The sequence below is a fragment of the Camarhynchus parvulus genome, chromosome 8 (assembly GCF_901933205.1).
Source record: "Camarhynchus parvulus chromosome 8, STF_HiC, whole genome shotgun sequence".
NCBI classification, from domain to species: domain Eukaryota; kingdom Metazoa; phylum Chordata; class Aves; order Passeriformes; family Thraupidae; genus Camarhynchus; species Camarhynchus parvulus.
This window is the reverse complement of record NC_044578.1, coordinates 4770716-4792279: the sequence shown is the minus strand read 5'-3', so window position 1 is coordinate 4792279 and position 21564 is coordinate 4770716. Positions and strand designations below refer to the sequence as shown.

Genomic DNA, 21564 nt, shown 5'->3' with positions numbered 1-21564 from the left:
AGAAAAATTAGCCTCCCTGCTATCTTGTGCAGTGTGTTTGAGAACGTACTGGGGTGTGTAGTAGCTGAAGGGGTGGCATGACAGCTCCTTGGCCCAGCCTTTCCCACTGCCTCTCTCCTGAGATTGGCTTTTTTTTTGTCCCTTTCCCCAGCAGTCAAACTCCAGGCTCTGCCAGGGAAATCTAAAGCTTTGATAGCTTGGAGGAGCCAAGAACAGGGCTCCTGGCAGAGCATTGCAGCCCTGAGCCCGTGCCAGGAGCCGTGGGAGAGCCCTTCTCCGAGGGAGACCCAGGCTCGTGGGGTGCCGCTTTATCACCCTGTCCTGTCACCCTCTGCCACTGCCTCTGTGCCAGCCAGAGCTGCTGCAGCCACGCTGGGGAGCAGAGCCTGCCAGGATGAGAGGGTGGCACAGGGCAGGGCACCCCAGTGCTGTCCCTGAGCACTTGGAGGGCTCATCCTCCCTGGTGTCCCTTGTAGCCCCAGCCCAGGCTCTCCTCCCTGCTGGTGCAGAGCTCCTGATGCAGCAGGACGTGAGACTTTGATTTATGAAGTGCATTAGCATCACTTTTTCTCCTCTTTTCCATAACGAGCCATTTGTGTGGCGGTGCCCGTGCGCTGCCCTCCCTCCTTCCCATCGGTGCCCAGGCTCTGGGGAGCCATTCCAGGGAGAAGAGACCTTCAGCTCACCCACCCCTGCTACATTCTGGGGGCGTGGGGTCCCTGCACATCTCCTCCCAGCAGCTGTGGGTGCAGATTGTCAGGGCTTGTGGCTGATGACTGCACCCCATAGCTGGGAGTGGCATCCCTGCAGTTTGGGACACGCTGAGAGCCTGTCCCAGCCCCTGTTGTGGGGTCCTCCACAGGAGACCAAGCCCCTGAAATCCTGTCCAAGCCCCTGTGGTGGTCTCCCCCAGCAGCACAGGAGAGCTGCTCAGGCTCCACTAATCCTGTCCCTAGTGTGGGTCCCACTCCTGGCCTCACAGAGTGCTGGGATTAGCTGTGGCTGCATCAGCAGCATCTCCAGCATCCCCTAAAAATCTGTCAAAACCTACATTTCAACAAAGATCCACCTCACGCCACAGTCCCTTTCCCCCACTGCCGAGCCCCTGAGCACTTCATCCTCCCAACTACTCCAAGAAGCGATAAAACCAATAGGTCACTTTTTTTTTTCCCCTTCTCAGCAGTAATTAATGGTTTAATTAACACTCACGACATCCAATTTCCATTGCTTTGCCTGAGCAGCCTCCTCTGACCGGGGCCGGGCTGCGGGCTCCCCGGTAAGCGGGGCTGGAAAGGGTGAGCCGGGAGCCGCCGGCTGGAGCCGCCCATCTGGCCCGCGTTCCTTCCGAAGCTGGAAACTTCTCCTCCTCCTCCTCCCGAGCAGCAGCGGCATATCCAACACTATCCAACACGTTCCACAGCCTGCTCCGCTTTTGCACGGGCTTGTTCCCCGCGATGCGGCTCTCAGAGCCCGGGCACAACCCGGGCGCCATCGGCGCTCCCGGCCCCGCGCGTTATTTACCCCGAACGATTTTCCAGTGTTTTAACACCAATCCCCGAGAAATTTTAGCCGTCCCAAGGAGAATAGCTGCTTGTAACCGGTTGCTAATTACAAGTATGAATGTCAATTAATTCATTTAGCTAATTATCCACTCTGTGAGCATCACGCACCAAAGAACTGTAAAAGACGGGCATATGGCGATGGATCAGGAGGAGGGAGCCGGAGCCGGCCGGGGCGAAGGGATGCAGGCAGCCCGAGAGCTCGGGAATTACAACATTATGCTAATTGGGCCTGGAAAACATCAGCCTCTCCTCGCAACTTTTGTTTGCAGGCCCGAGCGTGGGTCAAGCGTCTGAAGTGTTTCTAATTGTGCTGCTCCCCTGACTCTGGCGAGTGGGAAGAATCGTTTTCACAATCCTTTTGATCCTAATCTCTGGCTGCAGAAACAAACAGTCCTAAGGAGGGAGGGAGAGATCCCTGAAGATCTTCCTGGCCAGGGGCCTGCGTGCTAAAGGTGGGGAGATGTTCTGGAGGATGCCTGCTGCCATCTGGTTTGCAGGGCGCCCGGGCTGCTGCAAGTGGGTAGAAAACCATCCTGGTGAGAAATGTCTTATTTGCTGTCCCAAAAGCGAACGCTTTAAAGGAAGTGTTGCTTTCTGAAATGATGGAATTTAATCACATCTGGGTGTGCAAAGCCACCTGCAAGACATGGAAGGGGCTGTGCAGGGTGGAAGGGCCTCTCTGTTCCTGCTCTTGGAATGAAGAATGCAGATTTTATCCAAGTAGCTGAGCAGTGAATGCTCAGCGGGGTTAAAGTCCTCAGGCAACAATCTTCCTCCAGAGAGACTCTCCATGACCATAATCGGATCAATCACCTGGCGCAATGCAGAGCTTCCTCCATCCCCCAAAGGCTCCAAACCCCCTCCTGGGGTCATCACCCTGAGCTGGGCCCCATCTCCACCCCTGCCCAGCCCAGCCCTTGCAGAGGTATCCTGGTGTCCCACCTCCCCTCTACTTCAGTCTAGGATTTTGATGAACATTTTCCACAACCAGCCTAAAATTTAGGTGGCTGAGGCAGGGGCTTTTGCCCTGTTTCAGTGCTTTGTTATTCTTATTTACCAAAAAAAAGGAGTGGGGATTTATTTCCTGTTGAAATTACTTAATTATTTCTCTGCTGGCTTTCCAGTGGCAATACTTGTGCTGCCGGTGCCTGCCAAGAGCTTTGATCAAGCCCTTGTAGGCTGATAACCAAGAGTCACTTGTAAAAGTGTGTAAATCAAATACAAATAGAACAACACCTCCACTAAACCCAACAGTCATTAACGCGGTGACACGGCAATTTGCATTTTATTTCCTTGTTATAAAAAAAAAAGAAAAAAAGAAAAAAAAAGAGGGTTTTGTGACAAGCCCTGTCAGAGGTACTTCAAAGGCAGCAGGGCCAGGGAGCAGCTGCGTGGATTGGAGTGACTTTGGAGAAGTTTGCCGAGGCTTTTCCGGACTGTGAGCTTGGTGTTGGCACTTGCGGCTCTGGGGAAAATACTGATATTTTCAGGTGAGTCTAACTGAGTGCCCCTGGCTGGCGAGATGGGGGCAGAAGGGGATGATGAGTGGGCTGGGGAGGGGACGCCACCCCAGGAGCTGCTCCCTGGGGAGGGATGAAGGCGAGCAGAGCTGCTGGCAGCGCGCCGGTGCCTCCCGCCGCTCCCGCAGCCAGCCCGACACACTCCCGGCGGCATCCAGAGCCAAGCTCCAAAGCGCCGGCCATTTTCCAGGCGGGCTCGCATCTGCCAAGCGCTACCTTAAGAAAAGTTGTGCCTGGCCATATTTGAGGAAGCGGGAGGGGGTGTGCGCTGGCCCCGGCCCAGGGCTCCGCGCCAGCCCGGCCTCGACGCCCGCGCCCGCAGGTGTCCGGACGCTTCTCCTCCGAGCCAGCCGTCGCACCGACACCTCCCGCAAATGCTCAGCTTCTTCTGGCTGAGGTGAGGGCTGCGGGGAGCTGGGCACCGCGGGGATCAGCGGGGGAACGCCCGGGATGGGGGAGCGGAGCTGCTGGAGAGACTTCCATTCCCGGCTTGTCCTGGCACGCATCGGCGCTGCGCGGCTCTTCCGGGGGAAGGATGTGGGGTGAAAGCCCCTGGTGACCCCCTGCTCACCCGGGGGATGCTTTCCTGCTTTTGGGGTTTGCAGGGAGCCGTGCTGCCGCTCCGTCGTGGTGGGCGCTGGCAGCTTGTCCGTGGGGACGTGGCATCCTCGGGCTGCGGCGGGGACAGCGGGCGAGAGCTGGGGACACCAACCCTCCCCCGGGTCTTTCTGGGTGTGACAGGAGCAGTGCTGGGGGCTTTGGCTTGAATCAGCTTCTTTTCACTTAAAAGTAGGGGCAGATATTTGGGAAGCACGGGCACGGGGCTGCTGGGAATGGTGGCGGCAGGGGGAGGGCAGAGGGATGTGCTGGGGCTGGTGGGTGGCGCGGTGCTGTGGTGGTCTCCATCCCAGTAGCCTCAAATGAGGTGGTCTTGGCCACGATGGGGACCACAACACCCCCATGGTGTTCATCTGGGTGTTTCCTACTCCAGTGGTCTCAGCCGTGGTGACCCCCGTTGCAGAGACCACACAGTAAAGACCACCAGGGAGTGGACCTTTGCACCAGCTCGGTCTCCACCGTGGTGGTTTCCAGCTGTGGCGCTCTGAACGCGGTGGTGTTGATGTTGTGGCAGTCTCCTCCCTGGGAACGCCGTGGGTGGCAGCGCAAAGCTGCCCGGGCTGGGCGGTGCTCTTGGGTGTCCCCATGCGTGTGAATTTTGGCCCTGGAGGTGTTTGCAGGTGTTCTGGGGTGGCATATGGCTCTGTTCTCCCCCTGCACTGGAGCCAGACCTTTGTCCCTTTGTCCCCTGGGACACTCCCTGGGGGACTTCGCCCCTGTGCCGGCAAACCAGCGCCAGCCTTCCTGGGAGCCTCATGGGAGCTGCCAAGAGCACTCGGGCAGGGGTATGGATGGGGCTGTGGGCATGGCTGGGGCTGGGGGGGCTTCACCCTGTGCTGGGGAGGGCTGTGAGGGTGCTGGAGGTGTCCCTGCTCACGCTGAGCAATGCTTTCCCATGGGTGATGGCTGGAAAGCCATCAGCCCCTTGTAATAGGAGTCATCCTGTGTCCCACTCTTGCCTTTGACCCTTGGTTTGCACTTTCCTGGCCCCGTGCCTTGCTTTGCTCCATGTACTCCAAGGAAACATGATGTGTGGTCCCAAAAATACCCATTGCAGTGTGTCCTGGCGTTCCTTCTGGGCTGGCCACCCTCCTGCACCACACTTCAGGGAGCTGCTGTGTTTCCTCGCTGTGCTGTGACCTGGCAATTCAGTCCCTCTTGTCCCATCCTGAGCAGCAGCTCTCATGCTGGGGACCCTGCTCCATCCCGGTGGGCATGGGGTGATGGGGCTGGGCTGGGCTGGGCCTCTCCAGCGCTGCTGGCAGCACTGCTGGCAGTGGGACTGGCAGGCTGGCTCTCGGGGGATGGACAGCCCTCACTGCCCTGTGGAGATGGCAGAATTTCCCGAAGTAGGTCAGGGTAATTTTTTAACGCGTGCAGATTTGCTTGTTACCATGGATATTGCTCAATTATACACCAATAATCCGCCATGAGAACTTCATTGTCACCGCTTTCTTCCCCACCATCTCCCCCCTTTTTTTCTTGAAATACTTCCAGGGAGGGGCCAGGTTACACCAAGGGACTGGAGTGGGGATAGGAGAGAGAGACAGGTGAGGGCAAATGGGAATTAGGTATTTGAGAGGTGGCATTGGGGTGGTGAGGGAGCTCTGAGCACACCTGGGGATGGCCCTGCTCTGCCCAGACCCCCCCAAAGCCCAGCACTTGGGACCCCCACCCCAGTTTCACCCTTGTCTCTCCCTCTCATCCACTGTCTTGGGGGTGGCTGAAGCAAACACCCTGCTGTCAGTGGGCTCAAGGATTTGGGGGAACAGCTGTTCTCCTGCATCTCTGCCCAGCACCATCCCGGGGAGCTGTGGCACCCACAAGGGTTTGCAATGGAGGTTCATGCACAGTGGTGCTCCCCTGGTGATTTCTGAAGAGGCCAGCTCTGAATTTCACAGCAGAAACGTTCCCTGGAGCTTGTGGGTGTTTGGGTGCTGTGGGACACCCCTATGCCAGGGTGTAGGAGAGCTGTGGGGTGCCGTGGGGTCCCTCTCTCCAGTATTTGCAGGGTTGTTGGTGTGTTTGTTTTCCTCTCTGGTTTGCTCTGTGGGCTCCTTACGCCTTCGGCAGCGCAGGAAGTGAGCGTGGCAGGAGGCAAGAAAAATATTCTGCTGGAAGGGGTGGCTTTTTCCTAATGCAAACTTTTTTTTTTTTTTTTGGGTAGAAGTGGGTCACTCGAGGGGTGACAGAGTAAGAGCATCATCGCCTGGGTACTGCATCCCGTTGCCATGGTGACCCGAGGGCTGCATCAGTCAACAGCTTTAAAAATGTGACAGTTGAGTGAGGCTGAAGATTTTAATGAGGACAGACACTTGCTGGCTTGGTTTCCATAACAAATACTCCACAAATACCCACCAGCTGGATGGCTCTGGGTCTCGGGGCGCTCCCCTTCCCCGGGCTGGGAGCGTGGGCTGGGGCTGCCTGGGAAGCAGCAGGGGGATGATGCAAAGCAGACAGCTCTGGCTGTTTGTCCCCCTCCTGCTAACGCAACCCAGGGACAAGGTGACACCACTGCCGAGCCAGCAGCAGGTTTGGGTTTCCAAGGAATGTCCCTCTGGAGCTGTTGGCTGGGGCTGTGGGGTGTAACAGGACCACCCCCAGCCACGAGCAGCGCCTTGTGCCTGCGTTGGGCAGCAGACCCGTCCTGTTAAACAGGACAGTAACCCTTGCAGCGGGCTCCTGCAAGGGCAGGTGAGCCATCAGGAAGCTCCCAAACCTCAATAACAAGCCTGGAGAGGGCATGGGGCTAGGGAAAAGGTCATGGGGCTGGGGAAAGCAAAACTCAGTGCCGCTGGGGCAGGGGTGGGAGGCTGCAAGAGGCTCCTGTTTGTGTCTTGTTTTGTACTGACCACATTGGGTGCACTCCATGGGATGCCCCAGCTCCTGATGGCGCAGGAGGCAAATCTACAGCTTCCACTTTTTTAACCCCGTGCCAAAATCAGTCAATCCCATACATTGGGGAAAGAGCTGCTACCTCCAGCAGCCTGGTTTTAGCTGCATGGGAGGGGGATGTGTGCTGGGGAGCTGGGGGTATGCCAAGGGCCCGGCACTGTTGTGTTTAAAAGCAAACTGTAAATATGAAGCCTCTTCCACTTTTTTTCTTTTTGCTGCAGCTCCCACACTGCCTTTCCTTGCAATGCCACCACGATGTCCAGCTTGGACACAGTCACCCTGCACGTGGCCCGGGAGCCTGCAGGCACCCAAGGACACACGGTGCCCTTGTGGAATGCCAGGGCTTGGCAGGCAGAGGGACTGGAGCGGGGCACAGCAGCATTGCTGGAGTCGAGTGCTTCCCATTTGCTGCCCCCAGTACCACCCATGGCAGCCTCAGCCCTGCCTGCTGCCAAAAATACGCTCCTGGCTGTCTTGTGACTGCAGCAGTGTCACTGCTCCGGCCAGGGGAGCTTCAAGGCACAGCCCTGTGTCACATGTAGCAACACTGGCCCAGCATCACTGGCTGAGGGGCTGGCCACGGCCCTGCAACGTGTGCTTGGTCCAGCTCCCCAAAATAGCTGGGACTCTTTCATCTGGGCTGGTGAGCGTGGGACCTGACCCCCGTGGCATGGCAGGCACCTGGCCCAGGTCTGCCCTTCCCCCTGTCAGCTCTGACAGCCCCTGATGGGCGTTGGCGAGGGGTCAGTGGTGTGGGAGGGATGCCAGCATGGCATGTGGGGACAGGCTGTGACAACCCGCCACACACCCTGCTGGGAAACAGCCACCCCCGTCTCTGCCGCTCCTGCCGTAACCAGAGCCACTCTGCTCCTTTCCAGGTGTCTCTTAAAAATGGTCAAGGGGAATATTATAGTCCCTGAAGACATCTTGAACTTCTGTTGCAATGGCCTCCAGGTACCCTTCGTGCCGTGCAACTAACCCGCGGCTCCCGTTGTGCCGCCAGCCACTAACCCAGGCCGTGCCAGGGGGATGCCAGGCCTGGCTGCAGCCTCTCCCAGCACGTTCCCACAGCCAGCAGCTTCTTCCCTGAGACTCAGAGCTGTCAAACGCCGGGAGAATGACCGGCGGGATGGCGGGCCAGGCTGTCTGCTCACGCTGCAGCAGGCGGCTTTGGAGCTCTTTGCATTGCTGGCTCGTCCCCCAGAGCCTGCTGGCTTCCCAAAATAGCTCTGTGCTACTCGAGGAGGCGCTTCTGCTGCTGGGAAGCAGCTCGGGAGGTTCACACAGGGGTGTGGAGGCTTCTGGAGGGGCTCTGGTGGCCAGGGTGGGTGTCGCTGTGGGATGGGGGATCCCAGCTTTGCCATGGGCTCGGTGTGCTCGCTGTGTCCCTGCCCAGGCGAGGTTTGTGCCGTTCCCGCTCCCGGGATGTCGTGTACCAGTAGCTATGGAAACAGAGGTTAGACCCGCTGGAGGAAAATGCTATTCTGAGAGGCAGTGAGCTCAGGCTAGTCGGGAAAGCTTCATTTTCAGCAGGAACCCATCTCTAAAGAATCCGGGCGAAGCAAAGGGCAGGGAAGCTGCTGCAGCGGGACTCCTGCAACAAGTGCTGGGAGCAGGAGCTGCAGCGGGAGCAGAAAGCAGAAGGAAGGGCTCTGACGAAGCCCAGACAGCTCCTCGTGTCTGCTCAGTTACTCACCAGGCTAACTGAGTTCACCCCTTGTGTAACACGGCTCACTTGACATCTCTCATCAGCAGTTTTCCCTGCCAGCACCACCTCAGCCCCCTCTCTCTCCCACGCTGCTTCCCAAGGGGGGCCAGGGGAGCTGCTCTGTGCCCTGCAAATGGACAAGGAACACATTTCACTGCTCTAACAACCCCAAACTGAGGATGCTCCTCCTCTGCTGCTTGTACCACATAGCTTCCAGTGCTCCCTATGGTTAAAGGGGGGTGTTGGTGGAAGGTGTGCAGCACTGTCCAGCCCCAGGAGAGCAAACCCACCCTGTGCTGCAGCACCCTAAAAATGAAACTGTCAAGGAGAAAAATGCCTTCCAAGAAGAGGGATTAACTTTGGGAGGGGTTTTTCATGGTTTTTGGGAGGGAGCAGTGGGGTTGGGTGATAAATGGCCTGAAAACCTGCAGTAATCCCCTATGGAGCTTTTTTTAAAGGAATCTTTTCTCTTTCAGCTGCAGGCACCTTGTCTTTGGCAAGGGCTGGGTGGGTTTGGTGGTGTCCAGGGCTGGAGTTCTCCCAACTCTGTGTGGGGAGTGTCTTCACAGGTTCCCTCGGGGGATCTGCTTCCCATTTGGGTAAAATGCAGCTTTTGTGCCCCACAGGGATCGACCTCTCCACCCCGTGCCCGGGAGCCAGGGGAGTGGGAGGAGGCGCCGGGGGCCATGGCGAGCCCCCCGGCTGCCCACAACCCCACCGAGGTGCAGATGAGCCAGCTGGTGCTGCCCTGCCACACCAACCACCGCGGGGAGCTCAGCACCGGCCAGCTGCTCAAGTGGATCGACACGGCCGCCTGCCTCTCTGGTAAGCCATCCTCTTCCTCCTGTAAGCCATCCTCTCGCTCCTGTAAGCCATCCTCTCCTCTGGTGAGCCATCCCCTCCCTCTGGAGCCCTCGTCCTGCTGGCTGCCAGGGAAGGCAGCAGCAGGATGCACAAGAGCAGCTCATGGGCAGCATCCCTGGCAGGCCAGCACTGTGTGTGCCTCGCGGTGACACCAGCTGGGGACCCACGTCATGGCATTCTGCTGAGTAATTAGAGAGCAAAGAGGAGCAGGACAAGGAGGGGAGGAGACGTGCACTGCAGCATGCATGCTGGCTTGGGGACAGATCAAAACCCCTGCCTGCTTCCTCTGTAGTGCTGCCCTTTTCCTTGCCTGCTGTGCAGGGCATGGGGAGAGCAGGCTGGTGGCACCCCAGCAGCAGCCAGAGTGGGCTGAGCTCCTCCACTCAGCAGGAAGCAATGGAGCTCACCAGCTTAGCCAAGCACAGGGAGGTTGTGACAGGGGAATGGGTGCAGTTCTGCAGTTGGATGAGGTTCCCAGAGCAGTTTTGCAGTCTGGGGTTCCTGGAGTCCCAAGGGAAAGCCGTGCCAGCAGAGCGGCTTTGAAATATTTGCTGTGTACGGGGAGATGGAATCAGCTGCTGGTGCATCTCCACAGCTGCAAGCTCATGGAAGGAAGGCAAACACCAGCACACCCTCCAAACCTTCAAACATCTGCAAACCCACGCTGCTGTGGGTGGAGAAACCCCAAATCCCACTCTGGTCTGGGATTCAATGGGCTTCAGCAGGGAGAGGGATGCTGGCTGGGTGTCACCACTGTCACCAGCCTGGGACTGTGGCCGTGTTCACAGGGGTCTTGGGATGAGGGAAGAGTCGAGGATCTGACTCCATGTTTCAGGAGGCTTGATTTATTATTTTATGATATATATTATATTAAAAACTATACTAAAAGAACAGAAGAAAGGATTTCATCAGAAGGCTAGCTAAGAATACAAAAATAAAAGAATGATAACAAAAGCTTGTGGCTCGGACTTTCGGTCTGAGCCAGCTGACTGTGATTGGCCATTAATTAGAAACAACCACATGAGACCAATCACAGATCCACCTGCTGCATTCCACAGCAGCAGATAATCATTGTTTACATTTTGTTCCTGAGGCCTCTCAGCTTCTCAGGAGGAAAAATCCTAAGGAAAGGATTTTTCATAAAAGATGTCTGTGACATGGGGCAGAGGATCCCTCGTGCCCCCCACACCCTCAGCAGGCTGCTGCAGGTTGCTGATGCAGTTTGTTTTTCCTTTGCAGCTGAGAGACACGCCGGCTGCCCGTGCGTCACGGCTTCCATGGACGATATCTATTTTGAGCACACCATTAGGTAAATTCTGTGCGCAGGCAAACACGGGGCTTTCCCCTCTGCCCGCTGCAACGTGGGCAGGGGCTGGAGCTGGAGCAGGGAGCAGCGTGCTCAGGAGAGGAGGAGGAGGTGCAGGGGCAGTGCCAGGCTGGCAGGGCAGCCAGGGACTGAGGCTGCAGGGCTGTGGATGGGCTGTCTCCTCTGATTTATCCGCTGTCTGCTTGCCTGGGGAGCTCCTGCTGTGTTGGCTTCCCGGTATTTCCCCCAACGCCAGCTCCTCCCTGGCTTTGTTCAGGAAGCAGCTCTGATTTAGTGCTCTGGAAAGCTGGAATCTTGCAGATTGTGCCTCTGGAGCGGCTGTGTGGGTGGCAGAGGCGTGGAGCGGCTCCTGTGTGGGATGTGTCAGGCTGGGCAGTGCCTGCTCAAAATTCCATCCCAGGCTGGTCCTGGCATCCCCTGGGTGCTGCCCCACAGAGCTGCCCCCTCTGATTCATGCAGCCCTTGGGATGTGCTGTTTCAGGGGACAATGTTTCTCCTGAGCTGAGGGTGGGATGAGAGGGGACAAAAACCCTCCCAGGGTTCCATCCTCATCCTCCACAGGCTCCCAGTACTGAGAGCATTCCCACCCAGCGTTCCCAAAGCAGTCTCCTCCTTTTGTACCCCCAGTAAGCCCAGGTACTGCCACCCACCTTTACTGGTCTCTCAGAGCCCCCACACCCGCTGTGCCTGCCTGTTCCCACCCATGTACCATTCCAGGGGGCTCCCTGGGGGTTTGCCATGCGATATAGGATCCACGCAATATAGGATCCACGCAATATGGGATCCACGCAATATGGGATCCACGCAATATAGGATCCATGCAATATAGGATCCATGCTGCCCAGCAGTTCCTGCCGTGCCATGTGGGATCCATGCACTACAGGATCCATGCAGTACAGGATCCACACGGCCCAGCCACTCCCTGCTGTGCAGGCACCAGTGTGGGTACCCAGGGCCGGCACTGGGGTCCCTGGCTGTCAGCTGATTTGTTTGGCACTGGGAGGTCTGACTCAGTCTTGGGTTTTACTGTCATTCCCAGGAAATGCTGAACTCACACTTTTGCCCTCCCACATGAGGTGCCCGTTGCCCTGGGGGTCAGCTCCACGAGAAATCCGCAGTGTGGGGATGTGGTGCAGCCACGGTGCCACCTCCTGCTGGCAGAGGTGGCACCACTGGGGTTGATGCCCTTCTCCTGGGGCAACTTTTCCCCATGGGTTTCAGGAGCAGGGAAAACAGGCCCAAGCCCACTCCACAGCATTACATCAAGCCCTGCAAAGCATTTGTCCCTCCTTGGGTGTGAGCTGGGCACTGCTCCAAGGGGGCAGGGAATTTGTGCTGCTCCTGGCTCGGGTCCCACTTGCTGTGGTCCAGCTCAAGGCTCTGAGCAAGGGGCCTGGCAGGGATTTCCTGCAGAGCTGTTGGAAGGCGGAGGAGTTTTGTGTCAGATCTCCTTCCTGGCTGTTTGTGCCTTCTGCTGCTCTTGTGCTGTGGGGGAGAGGCAGGGAGGAGACCCCAAATTATCACTGGCTTAAAACTCACTGGCTGGGCAGCACATTGTCCCCATCCCTGTGCCCTGCTGTGTGGAAGTGCAGCCTCTGGGGAGGATCACACGTACTGTTGAGTGGGGCTTTGTGTGGCATTTATGGCCTCCACTGTTTGATAAGCACAGAGAAGATAAAGTACTTTCAGGGCTATATATAGACACGTGGGGCTGCCAGCCTGCCTGCCTGGCCCCTCGCCCTTGCATGCCCCTCGCCACAAACCCAATCCAGAGCATCCATCTGGCTGCTTCCATGGCCTCTAACCCTGTCCCCACGTTTGCTGTCTCTCTTTGCCCCAGCCAGCCGTCTGCCAGCCCTGCTGGGCAGCGGGACGGGAGGAGCACGCTCGGGTACGGACGTGTTTGGGCCTAGAGCAGCCAGCCTAGCACAGTGCTGCCGTGAGTTGGGAGCCCTAACCCCACTGACCAGGCATGGCATGTCAACAGGGGCTGCTCACCTAACCCTGCTAACCTTCTGGCATGTCAGGGTCTGTGCTGGGGGACAGCCAGAGGCACCAGCTCCTGCCAGTCCTGCTCCAGCCAGAGCCAATGTGTAGAGTTGGATATTTACAGAGCTCAGCCGGAGCCTGAGGGCACGTGTGAGGGCACAGGGTTTGGAGAAGTGGTGGTTACAGGGTTTATTTTTCCACTCAGTTTCCTAGCACTGGCCTCTTTTGGGGAATGAGGAATATTCCTGATTTAAACATGTTATTTGGTGCAGACTGCTGTCGGCGTCACTAAAAAGTTTAATTTGCTCATTCCGTGGGTACCAGTCTGGAGTGGCTCAGGCTGCAGGGTCTGTGTGTGTGTACTCTGAGGCCTGCTGAAGGCACAGAGGAGAGCAGCAGCTTGCTGCCAGCGGCTGTTTCATTTCAGAGATGGTGCAAAATGCCCCTGGCTGGCCCTGCCTCCTGCCACCTCCCATTATCCCAAGGTATCCATTGCTTGTGGGGAGGCCCTGTGGCCGGTCCTGTGTGCAGGACAGTGGATGCAAGGCTGGAGGAGCTGTTTGCTCTGGCAGGAACGTGCATGCCCACATGGGCAGGGGTGCCAAGCGAGCCTCGGGCACCTCTGCCCCCCTCGGGTGTCCTGGCAGCACCCAGACCTGGGGTCCCACTTGCACACAGCTGCTCAGGGCTGACCTCTCACTGCTCTCACGTCTCGGGGGTGGCTGTCCCCATGTCCTGCTGGCCACCTGGCATGTCCCACAGTCCCAGGGAGCCTCACCACAGCGGGCAGTGAGCTGGAATGCTGTGGGACGTCAGAGGGAGCTGCTTGGTTGCTGTTGTCCCCCAGTAACCCCACACTCTTTCTCCTCTTCCTGTTTTTCAGTGTTGGGCAAGTTGTCAACATCAAAGCCAAAGTGAACCGAGCCTTTAACTCCAGCATGGAGGTTGGTGTGTGCACCTGCCCCTGTCCCCCTTGCTGTGTGCCCATCCCCACCAGCCACGTGGCCAAATCCCCAAATCCTCCCACAATCCCAGCTTTAATCCCATTGTCCATCATTTTTGGCTGGCTCTGGCCAGGGGTGCATGGCGGGATGTGGGTTCCTGGTGAGCAGAGCTCTCAGGGGTGCTGTGCCCTCCCCCAGGTGGGCATCCAGGTGAGCTATGAAGACCTGTGCAGCGGGAAGCACTGCAGCATCTGCAAGGCGTACGCCACCTTCGTGGCACAGGGCCCCTTGGGCAGCAAGGTGAGCAGTGGTGGCACTGGGGGGACTCTGTAGCCTGCCTCACACAGAGGCAGTAAGGAAATGGCCTCTATGAGGCTGGGCTGGGTCAGCTTTCCATCAAGGCAGCTGCTGTTCCTTCATGGGTCAGTGATGCCCTGTCCCGTGCTCGGGAGGATGCACGGTGTGTGGCTCTGGGCCTTGCTCTGGCATGGAGGGCACCTGCTCGCTGCTGCTCGTCCCCCAGCAGGGCTGCACCTTGCCCCATCCCTCTGCAGGTGAGGCTGGAGCCTCTGATCCCGCAGACAGAGGAGGAGAAGATCGAGTACAGCATCGCCGCCGAGCGCCGCCGCATGCGCCTGGTGCACAAGGACACCCTCAAGGACCTGCTCACCAGCAGCCCCCAGGAAACCGGTACTGTTCCCTGTGTGCTTCCAAAATAGCCCTGATGCCCACTGGTGACATCCCACTGGCTCAGCAGCGTGCTGGGGTGATCACCACATGGAGGTTTGGGAGTGTCACGGTGGGGTAGGGGTCAGCCCCACCATCCCAGACTGCCAGGCCTGGAGGTTTGGGGGGCTGATGCAGTGGGAGGGCAGCTGCAGGGAGAGGGACAAGTGTCACTATAGGATATGAAACAACAGAACACAGACTTGCTGCTCTTTCCGAAGAAAAAAAGGGACTTTTTATTTTCTGACTCCAACATTTATAGATTTCCAAAAGTGACAGTGAATTGGAGGGTGAAAGTGCCACCTCTCCGATGACACTGGACAAACCAACAGTCCATCAAATTTCTCCTCCTCCATAAAAGAATGCAAAAACAATAAGTTATTTGCATAAAGTGTGCGAGAAAGTTCGTTACAGGAATGTAAACATCAGAAGGCTTAGAAAAACTTAAAAAAAATCAAGGTGACAGACAAGGGCTGTTGGGGTGCTGGGAGAGGGGTCCCAGTGGCCGTACAACACACACTGAACCCTGCCTTTCCCCCGTGGCAGAGCTGGAGACGCGGGACGGCAGCGGGGCGGTGCCGGCGGAAAGGACGCGCGTGGAGAGCGTGGAGCTGGTGCTGCCTCCCCACGCCAACCACCAGGGCAACACCTTCGGGGGGCAGATCATGGCCTGGATGGAGAACGTGGCCACCATCGCAGCCAGGTGACCTGACAAGGGGGTCAGGGGGACCCAAATTAGATGTTTGCTCCAGCAAAGCGCAGCCATCAGCCCAGATGGAGCCAGGACAGGGAGGGGACACCAGCGGCTGGGTCTGGCCATAGCTGGACTGTAGGGATGGTGCCCAGCATGTCACCCTTGGGTGGCACTGCACAGGGAGTCCCACAGGCATGTGGTGCTGAGGGACCCCAGGGAAAGGTTCACACTCTGCAGTTGGCTTGTTGTTCCTTCTCACAGCTGACTTTGGCTGTTGGGATCCAGGGGTGACATTTTTTGGGGTCTCCTTGTCTCTGGCTGGGTCGGGGAGGGTGCTGTGGCATGGGGCCATGGCCAGGGGCGTGACACCTGTCCCCACAGCCGTCTGTGCCATGCCCACCCCACACTGAGGGCCATCGAGATGTTCCACTTTCGGGGGCCGTCGCAAGTTGGGGACCGCCTGGTGCTCAAAGCCATCGTCAACAACGCCTTCAAGAACAGGTGGGTGCCAGTGGTGGGGGTGCCCTTCCCGCCCTCCCCACGGCCCTCTGCTCCCTCATCCCTCTGCTCCCTCATCCCCGTTTCTTTCTGGCAGCATGGAGGTGGGGGTGAGCGCCGAGGCCTACGGGCAGGAGATGTCTGTGAGCCGCAGGCACATCAACAGCGCCTTCATGACCTTCGTGGTGCTGGACCAGCAGGGCCAGCCCCGCACGCTGCCCATGGTGGCACCCGAGCCGGGGGTAAGCACCAGCAGGGCTGGCTTCTCCCCAGCCTGGTGGCACGGGGGAAAATCCCACTCGGCCCCCGAGAGCTCTTGGATTTGCGGCAAAACAAACGGAGTTTTGTGATGGTGGGAATGCAATTGCTCAATAGCAAGTGGATTGGGTTGATTGCTCGGTGTAACTAATAAAATAAACCATTTGCCTGAGCAGAGATGGAGGTGTATTAGCTGTGCAAGGCTTAGAGTATTGCCTGCAAATTCCAGCTCATCTTTTCTATAATTTTGGGGAAGGAATGTTGAGGTGGTTTTGTACCTTTCAAAGCATCCTAATCTGTAATTTGCTGGGACCCAAATATTTAGGGAAATCTGTCACATGAACACAGTGGCAAAGCAAACACTCAATGTGTCTCAGCTTCTCCTGGGCTGATCCTTGTCCAGCTCCCCGATTTTTTGATGCCTTAAAACTAGGATCTCCTACTGTGATGGAGATCATCTCATGGCCAAAGTTGGGCCCCCTGATACCTCCTTTCACCCATTTTAAAACACCACACTAGCACTTTCTTCAAAGTAAGCTGCTTTTTTTGGCTTTTATTTTCCCAGGAGAGGACGTTTGCAGGTGCTAGGGTACACAGTTTTTGTTTCAGGGGCTTTGTTCAGATTTGCAGCCACAACAAGAGTTTTCCCTATTGTGCCAGTGCCCATCACTTGATCAGAGCACGGTGGCAATGCTGAAATAAGTCACAATTAATCATTGACCATCACTGCAGTGTGTCCAGGGTGGCAGCTGTCAAGCAAGGGGGCTTCACCTTCCAGCCATTCCCTGCTGAGTGTTTTTCCCACTCCCAAAAGGGCGTGTTTTGGGGTTTTTTTCCATCCTCCTTTCCCTATTAACTTAATTGCCTTTTCCCATTTATCAGGATGGAGAAAGGAGGTACAGAGAAGCCAGTGCTAGGAAAAAAATTCGGCTGGACCGGTGAGCAGCAAAATGAATGGAATGCGGGGATGGAGGAAGGAGGAAAGGGGGGGCTCAGCACTGGGGGGCAGGGACAGTCTGGGGGTGCTTTGTGTGCCCTCACAAGGGAAGCTGTTCCTTTGCTGCAGAAAATACGTCGTCTCCTGCAAACAGACTGAGGTGCCGCTCTCCGTGCCCTGGGACCAAAGCAACAAGGTAGGATGGTCCCCGGTGGGAGCTGCTGCCTCCTCCTCCTCCTCCTCCTGCTCCCCTTCCTGCCCCTGACGTGCTGCCCCTGCCCCAGGTTTATCTGAGCTACAACAACGTCTCTGCGCTGAAGATGCTTGTGGCCAAAGCGAACTGGGCGCTCGCCAGAGAGAAGGAAAAGGTGCTAAACCCTGTCCCCTCTCCCTGGGCCCCAGAGCACGGCCAATCCCAGTGGGAACAAGTCCCAGCTGTGCCCTGTGCTCCCCCAGGTGCGGATGTACACGCTGGAGGAGGACAAGTTCCTGTCCTTCCGCATCGAGATGTCCGTCTGCATCCCGGCCAGCCGAGCCTTCTCCCTGCTCTCCAACCTGCGGCGCCGGCACGAGTGGGACAGCCACTACGTGTGAGTGCTGCAGCCTCCCCAAAATCACACCCCTCTCGGGGTTTAGTTGGTAATTGCTGCCCCGAGATGTGCAGGATGTCTCAGTTTCGGCCCATGCATCCATAGAACGAGTCAGAGCTCTTCAGTTTTTGGTCTTGAAGTTGTTTATTAATTCTTATCTATAAAATTTTCTTTCTGCCCAGCTGAGTTCTGCTCAGCCAGGCAGCCCCAGGCACTCTGACCGTCCCCAAGGCGGTGTTGTCTTTTTATACTACAAACCACCTATAACATATTTACCTTAATTCCTAATACCTATCACCTCTGTTAGACAGTGCACTTCTACTCTAAACCAATCCCAAAGTGCCAGCATCACAGCAGAAAATGGAGACCAACATGAAGAAGAAGAAAGGCTGGACACGCCCAAGTTCCTCCATCTTGTCCCCATAAGCCCATACCAAAAATCCTAAAATCTACATTTTCACCCTGTGATAATTTTATTATTATACTATTTAAACTTCTGTGACTTTCAGGTCCTCATACAAAGCTGGTAACTTGCTCCAGGGGTCAAAATCAAATCCACAGGTGTTCTGGGCTGCATGCCAGGGTCTCTGAGCCTCCCAGCAGGGTCCTCAGCAACTCTGGACACCCAGAGGGATGTACTCAGTTCCAACACACCCCCAGGCTTAAGCCTTGTGGTTGAGCATCCCTTTGGGCTTTCCTGGCGGTCAGTGTGTTGCCTTGTGTCTCATTTTGGAAGGGCAGGTGTCTGCTAAGCAAGGCAGGAGCCTCCCCTGAAATGGAGAATGTAAACCCTCCCCAGCCCTCTGAATTGCTGTAAATTTTAAATTAAGGAGTTCTCAGGCAAAAAATATGGGAGCAGGAAATAACAGTTCTTTAATAGGGAAGAAAATAAAAGGATAAAATAAACAAATGCAGTACACTAGAACAACACTGCCAGAGTCAGAACCCAAGCTGACACCCTGTGGGTCAGGGTGCTGGCAGCAGTCCCATTGGAATTGTGGCTACAGTCCTCCTGCAGTGTCAGGTATGGTTCTGCTGGAGCAGGGATCCTGTAGAAAAGAGTGCAGTCTTCCTCTGAAGATCTAGTGGAAGAGGCAGCACCTGTTCCTCTGGGAAATCCAGTGGAGAGCTGTGCTGGTGTTCCAGAATCCCCAGATTATATCCACGTGGCAATGCTTGGCTCCTCCCTCTGGGCGGAGCATCTCCCAATGGGATGCTGTTGTTCTTATCAGCCGTGCAGTGACATTCAATAGCTGTTATCAGCAGATGTCCCCTCCCCATGGAGGAGTGATTGTGGAAGAGATAAGGAAAAACTGCCCACTTGACAAAAGACAACTGCCATACAGATGGTAATAGAATACACCTTGCCTTGCAATCTGGAACCCCTTGCTTGCTCCTGGAGACCCCTCACACGGTGTGTGCCTGTCCTGGCTCCACTGGGCTGATGGCTGCGCTTTGCTGGAGCAAACATCTATTTTGGGTCCTCCCAAATATTTTGGGTCTGGTAGCGGGCTGTAAATGTGTAAAGCTCAGATTCAGGGGCACAGCAGGGTTTCTGTGACCGGTTCCCTTCCCTTCCAGGAGTGCTGAGCTTGTCCAGAAGGTCGATGACGACGACATGATCTACCACGTGGTGAGCCAGAAGCTCAGGAACGAGAGCAAGCCGCAGGACTTTGTTATCCTGGCGTCCCGGCGGAAGCCCTGCAGCAAGGGGTGAGTGCCCAGCCCGAGCCCTGCTCCCTGCCACGCAGGCTGTGCCAGCTGACCGGGCTCTCTCGTCCCCAGGGACCCCTACGTGGTGGCCTTTCGCTCGGTGACGCTGCCCACCCACCCCGCCAGGGCTGAGTTCACGCGCGGGGAGACGCTCTGCTCCGGCTTCTGCATCTGGCCAGAGTCACAGGAGATGAGCAAGGTGGGAGACGCTGTGGCTGTGCTCCCACAGCCCCTGGGGGAGGCTCCTCCCTCCCCTGTGGCCCTGCTGACCTGGTCCTGTGCCTCGCAGGTGGCTTATTACAACCAGGCCATGCCGGGGTACCTCACCTACGTCACCACCAACGTGGCGGGGCTGTCCTCCGACATCTGCTCCACCTTCGAGGCCTGTGAGAAGTTCCTGCTGAAGAATAAGGAGGACCTCATCTCACGGCTGCAGGACTTCTAGAGCCACGGCCCCTGCTGACAGTCGGACAGACAGACAGACAGATGAGGGGACACTTCTGTGGTGGAAGGGAACGTGGGACGGTGGCACCCAGACCCTGCCTCCCTGGGGGCTTTGGTCCCAGGGGCTGGGGTGGAGGGGCATGACTGTACCACCTCATCCCTTGCACTGATGTGTCACACCTCTTCTCCTTTCTTTTTTATTATTTTATTTAGAAATTTTATAAGCTGATGTACAGGACTTGGTTTTCTAGTTCACTTAACGCTACTTGAATCTTTATATGATCCAAAATCTTCCCAAACCAGGTTATTTTTTCACTAGTTCTCAGTGGGGCATAACTGGTTCCTTTTGAGGCAGCAAAGGGAGAGAGGGGGCAGTGATGTGGGGTGGCTGCTGTGCCCCTCCTTGGTGTAGGGGTGGCTGGTGGAACATCCCACTCTCCCCAGTGCTGCTCCTTCTCCTGGGCAGGGCTGGCAAAGAGCCCCTGCTCCTCCTGGGCTGAAATCCCACCCCATCAGCAGCAACAGAAGTGTTTTGAAAGGACAGACATCCCTGTCTGCTCTGGGTGAGTGTCTGCTCCAGGGGCTTGCTGTGTGGTCAGCTTGGAGCAGGGGTCCTGCCCCCGCAGCTCACCTGGGCTCAGGTGGAGATGGGGTCCTTTGAGGCAGGACTGCTGCAGGAAAGGGGTGGTGCTCCCTGCAAGTGGATTTTGGGCACTGCCTGGAGGGGTGGCTCTCATGTCTGGGACTGCCCTCCTTGTCCCCAGCTGCTGGGTGCACCAGCACCTTGAGATGTAAACCCCAAACTGCTTCAGAGGCGCTGAAAAAGGAAAAGGCAGAGCCAAACCTTGTTCCCCTAAGTCTGGGATGCTCTGGGAAGGGCACCAGAATGAAGCAGGGGTGACAGTGGAAGTGCTGCTCATCAGTCACAGCACAGGGGACATCTGCCCTCAGCCACAGGCCTGTGGAGAGCCCCCTCCTCAGCTTTCCTGGCTCACTCAGCCACAGGTTTTCTGATGGCATTGAGGTTTCTGGAAGAAAATGAACGAGCCCTGGAAGCCCTTAGGCACTCAGAGCTTTGGGCACAGCAGGTTCTACAGCTGTGCCCTTGTCTCTGCCTGCAGAGCCCTGTGCTTAACCCCAAGGATGGGTTCTGTAGAGCTTAACCACGAGCAGGTGATGGTGATGCCGTACTCGGGCTGAGGTGAGGCCATGGGGTGCCAGAAATGACCACAGGGTCTTTTGCAGGGCTCCAGGTGTCCCTCTGCAACACCCAGTCCCTCTGCCACCCAAACTCCACACCCAGTTTGTAAGCACAAGGAGCTCCTGCCCCTCTCCTCCAGTGGCTCCCAGCCCTGGGCTGGCCGTGGCCATAAACCCCTAATCTCCGCTCTATCTCCCATCACAAACATCTCAGCTCTAGGCCTGGCATGGCAACCTCCAAAAGATAAAGCCATCTTAGGCTGAACATGGTACAAAGCATTCAATTTTTATAGAGCCCTCTTACCTCCCAAAACTCAGAGCAATCCTGCCTTTTTATCACCGGGACAAGAGCCATCCTTGCTACTCACCGTTAGGAATTGCTGCTGCTTGATTAAAGTGGAGGGGATGATGTATTTGCCTGAACATTAAACTTTACCTGACCTCTCCCTCTCCTCAAGTATTGTGCTTTTTCCTGCTGGGAGGCCCCGGTCAGCCCTGGCTCCAGCCTGGCTGGGTCCCTGGGGGTGCAGGAGTGACCTGGGGGCACGGCAGAGCCTCGTGTGCTTTGTGCTTCTGCAGGAAAACTGCAGCCCTACAGCATCTGCTGGCCCTGGGGCATGGGCAGCAGGGCTGGGCAGCTTGGAGCATCCCTGGAGCTCCACTGCCTCATCCCAGAGAGAAGGAGGGACCTGCTGGTCACTGCCCTAGCCTTTCCCAGAACCCTTTCTTTGCCCTCCCCATCAATGCACAGCTCTAGGGCCGATTCAGCAATCGATCACCATTTTTATTTATGCCTTTTAAAAAAATGGAGTTACCCCCTGCTCTGAGCAACCTTCCATCCTGCATGAAAACACCTTGGAGCTCTCCCTGCTAATTCCTGCATGGAGGCAAAGCATTTGGAGAGGCAGATCCGGGCCCTTGGGAGCAGCAGGGCTCTGTGCTGGCTGCTGGCAGAGCCCACCACTGCCTTCCTGCCCAGGACTGATGCAGGGAACAAAGCCCCACCTAAGGACCACAGCTGCCATCCAGGGCTGATGGAGGACAGAAAAAATCCCCCAAAACGCCAAGAAGCTTTTG

The 21564-nt window shown here is 56.7% G+C and overlaps 1 protein-coding gene across 4 annotated transcripts; it reads left to right on the top strand.

The window, feature by feature from the left end:
• Positions 1-3235: 3235 nt before the first annotated feature.
• Positions 3236-20937, top strand: ACOT11 (acyl-CoA thioesterase 11). 4 transcript variants are annotated; one of them, XM_030953812.1, is made up of 17 exons: positions 3236-3479; positions 8930-9128; positions 10407-10476; positions 12335-12385; positions 13367-13427; positions 13626-13727; positions 13982-14117; positions 14700-14856; positions 15229-15348; positions 15443-15587; positions 16486-16541; positions 16670-16736; positions 16825-16908; positions 16997-17130; positions 18712-18843; positions 18916-19042; positions 19133-20937. In XM_030953812.1, the coding sequence occupies exons 2-17, from the start codon at positions 8990-8992 to the stop codon at positions 19286-19288; spliced, it is 1737 nt and encodes a 578-aa protein (XP_030809672.1). In that variant the 5' UTR covers positions 3236-3479; positions 8930-8989; the 3' UTR covers positions 19289-20937. The 4 variants fall into 4 exon arrangements, with proteins under 4 accessions (XP_030809672.1, XP_030809673.1, XP_030809675.1 ...); XM_030953813.1 differs by lacking the exon at positions 12335-12385 and having other exon boundaries at positions 3237-3479; XM_030953815.1 differs by lacking the exons at positions 3236-3479; positions 12335-12385 and adding an exon at positions 7490-7549.
• Positions 20938-21564: the final 627 nt, after the last annotated feature.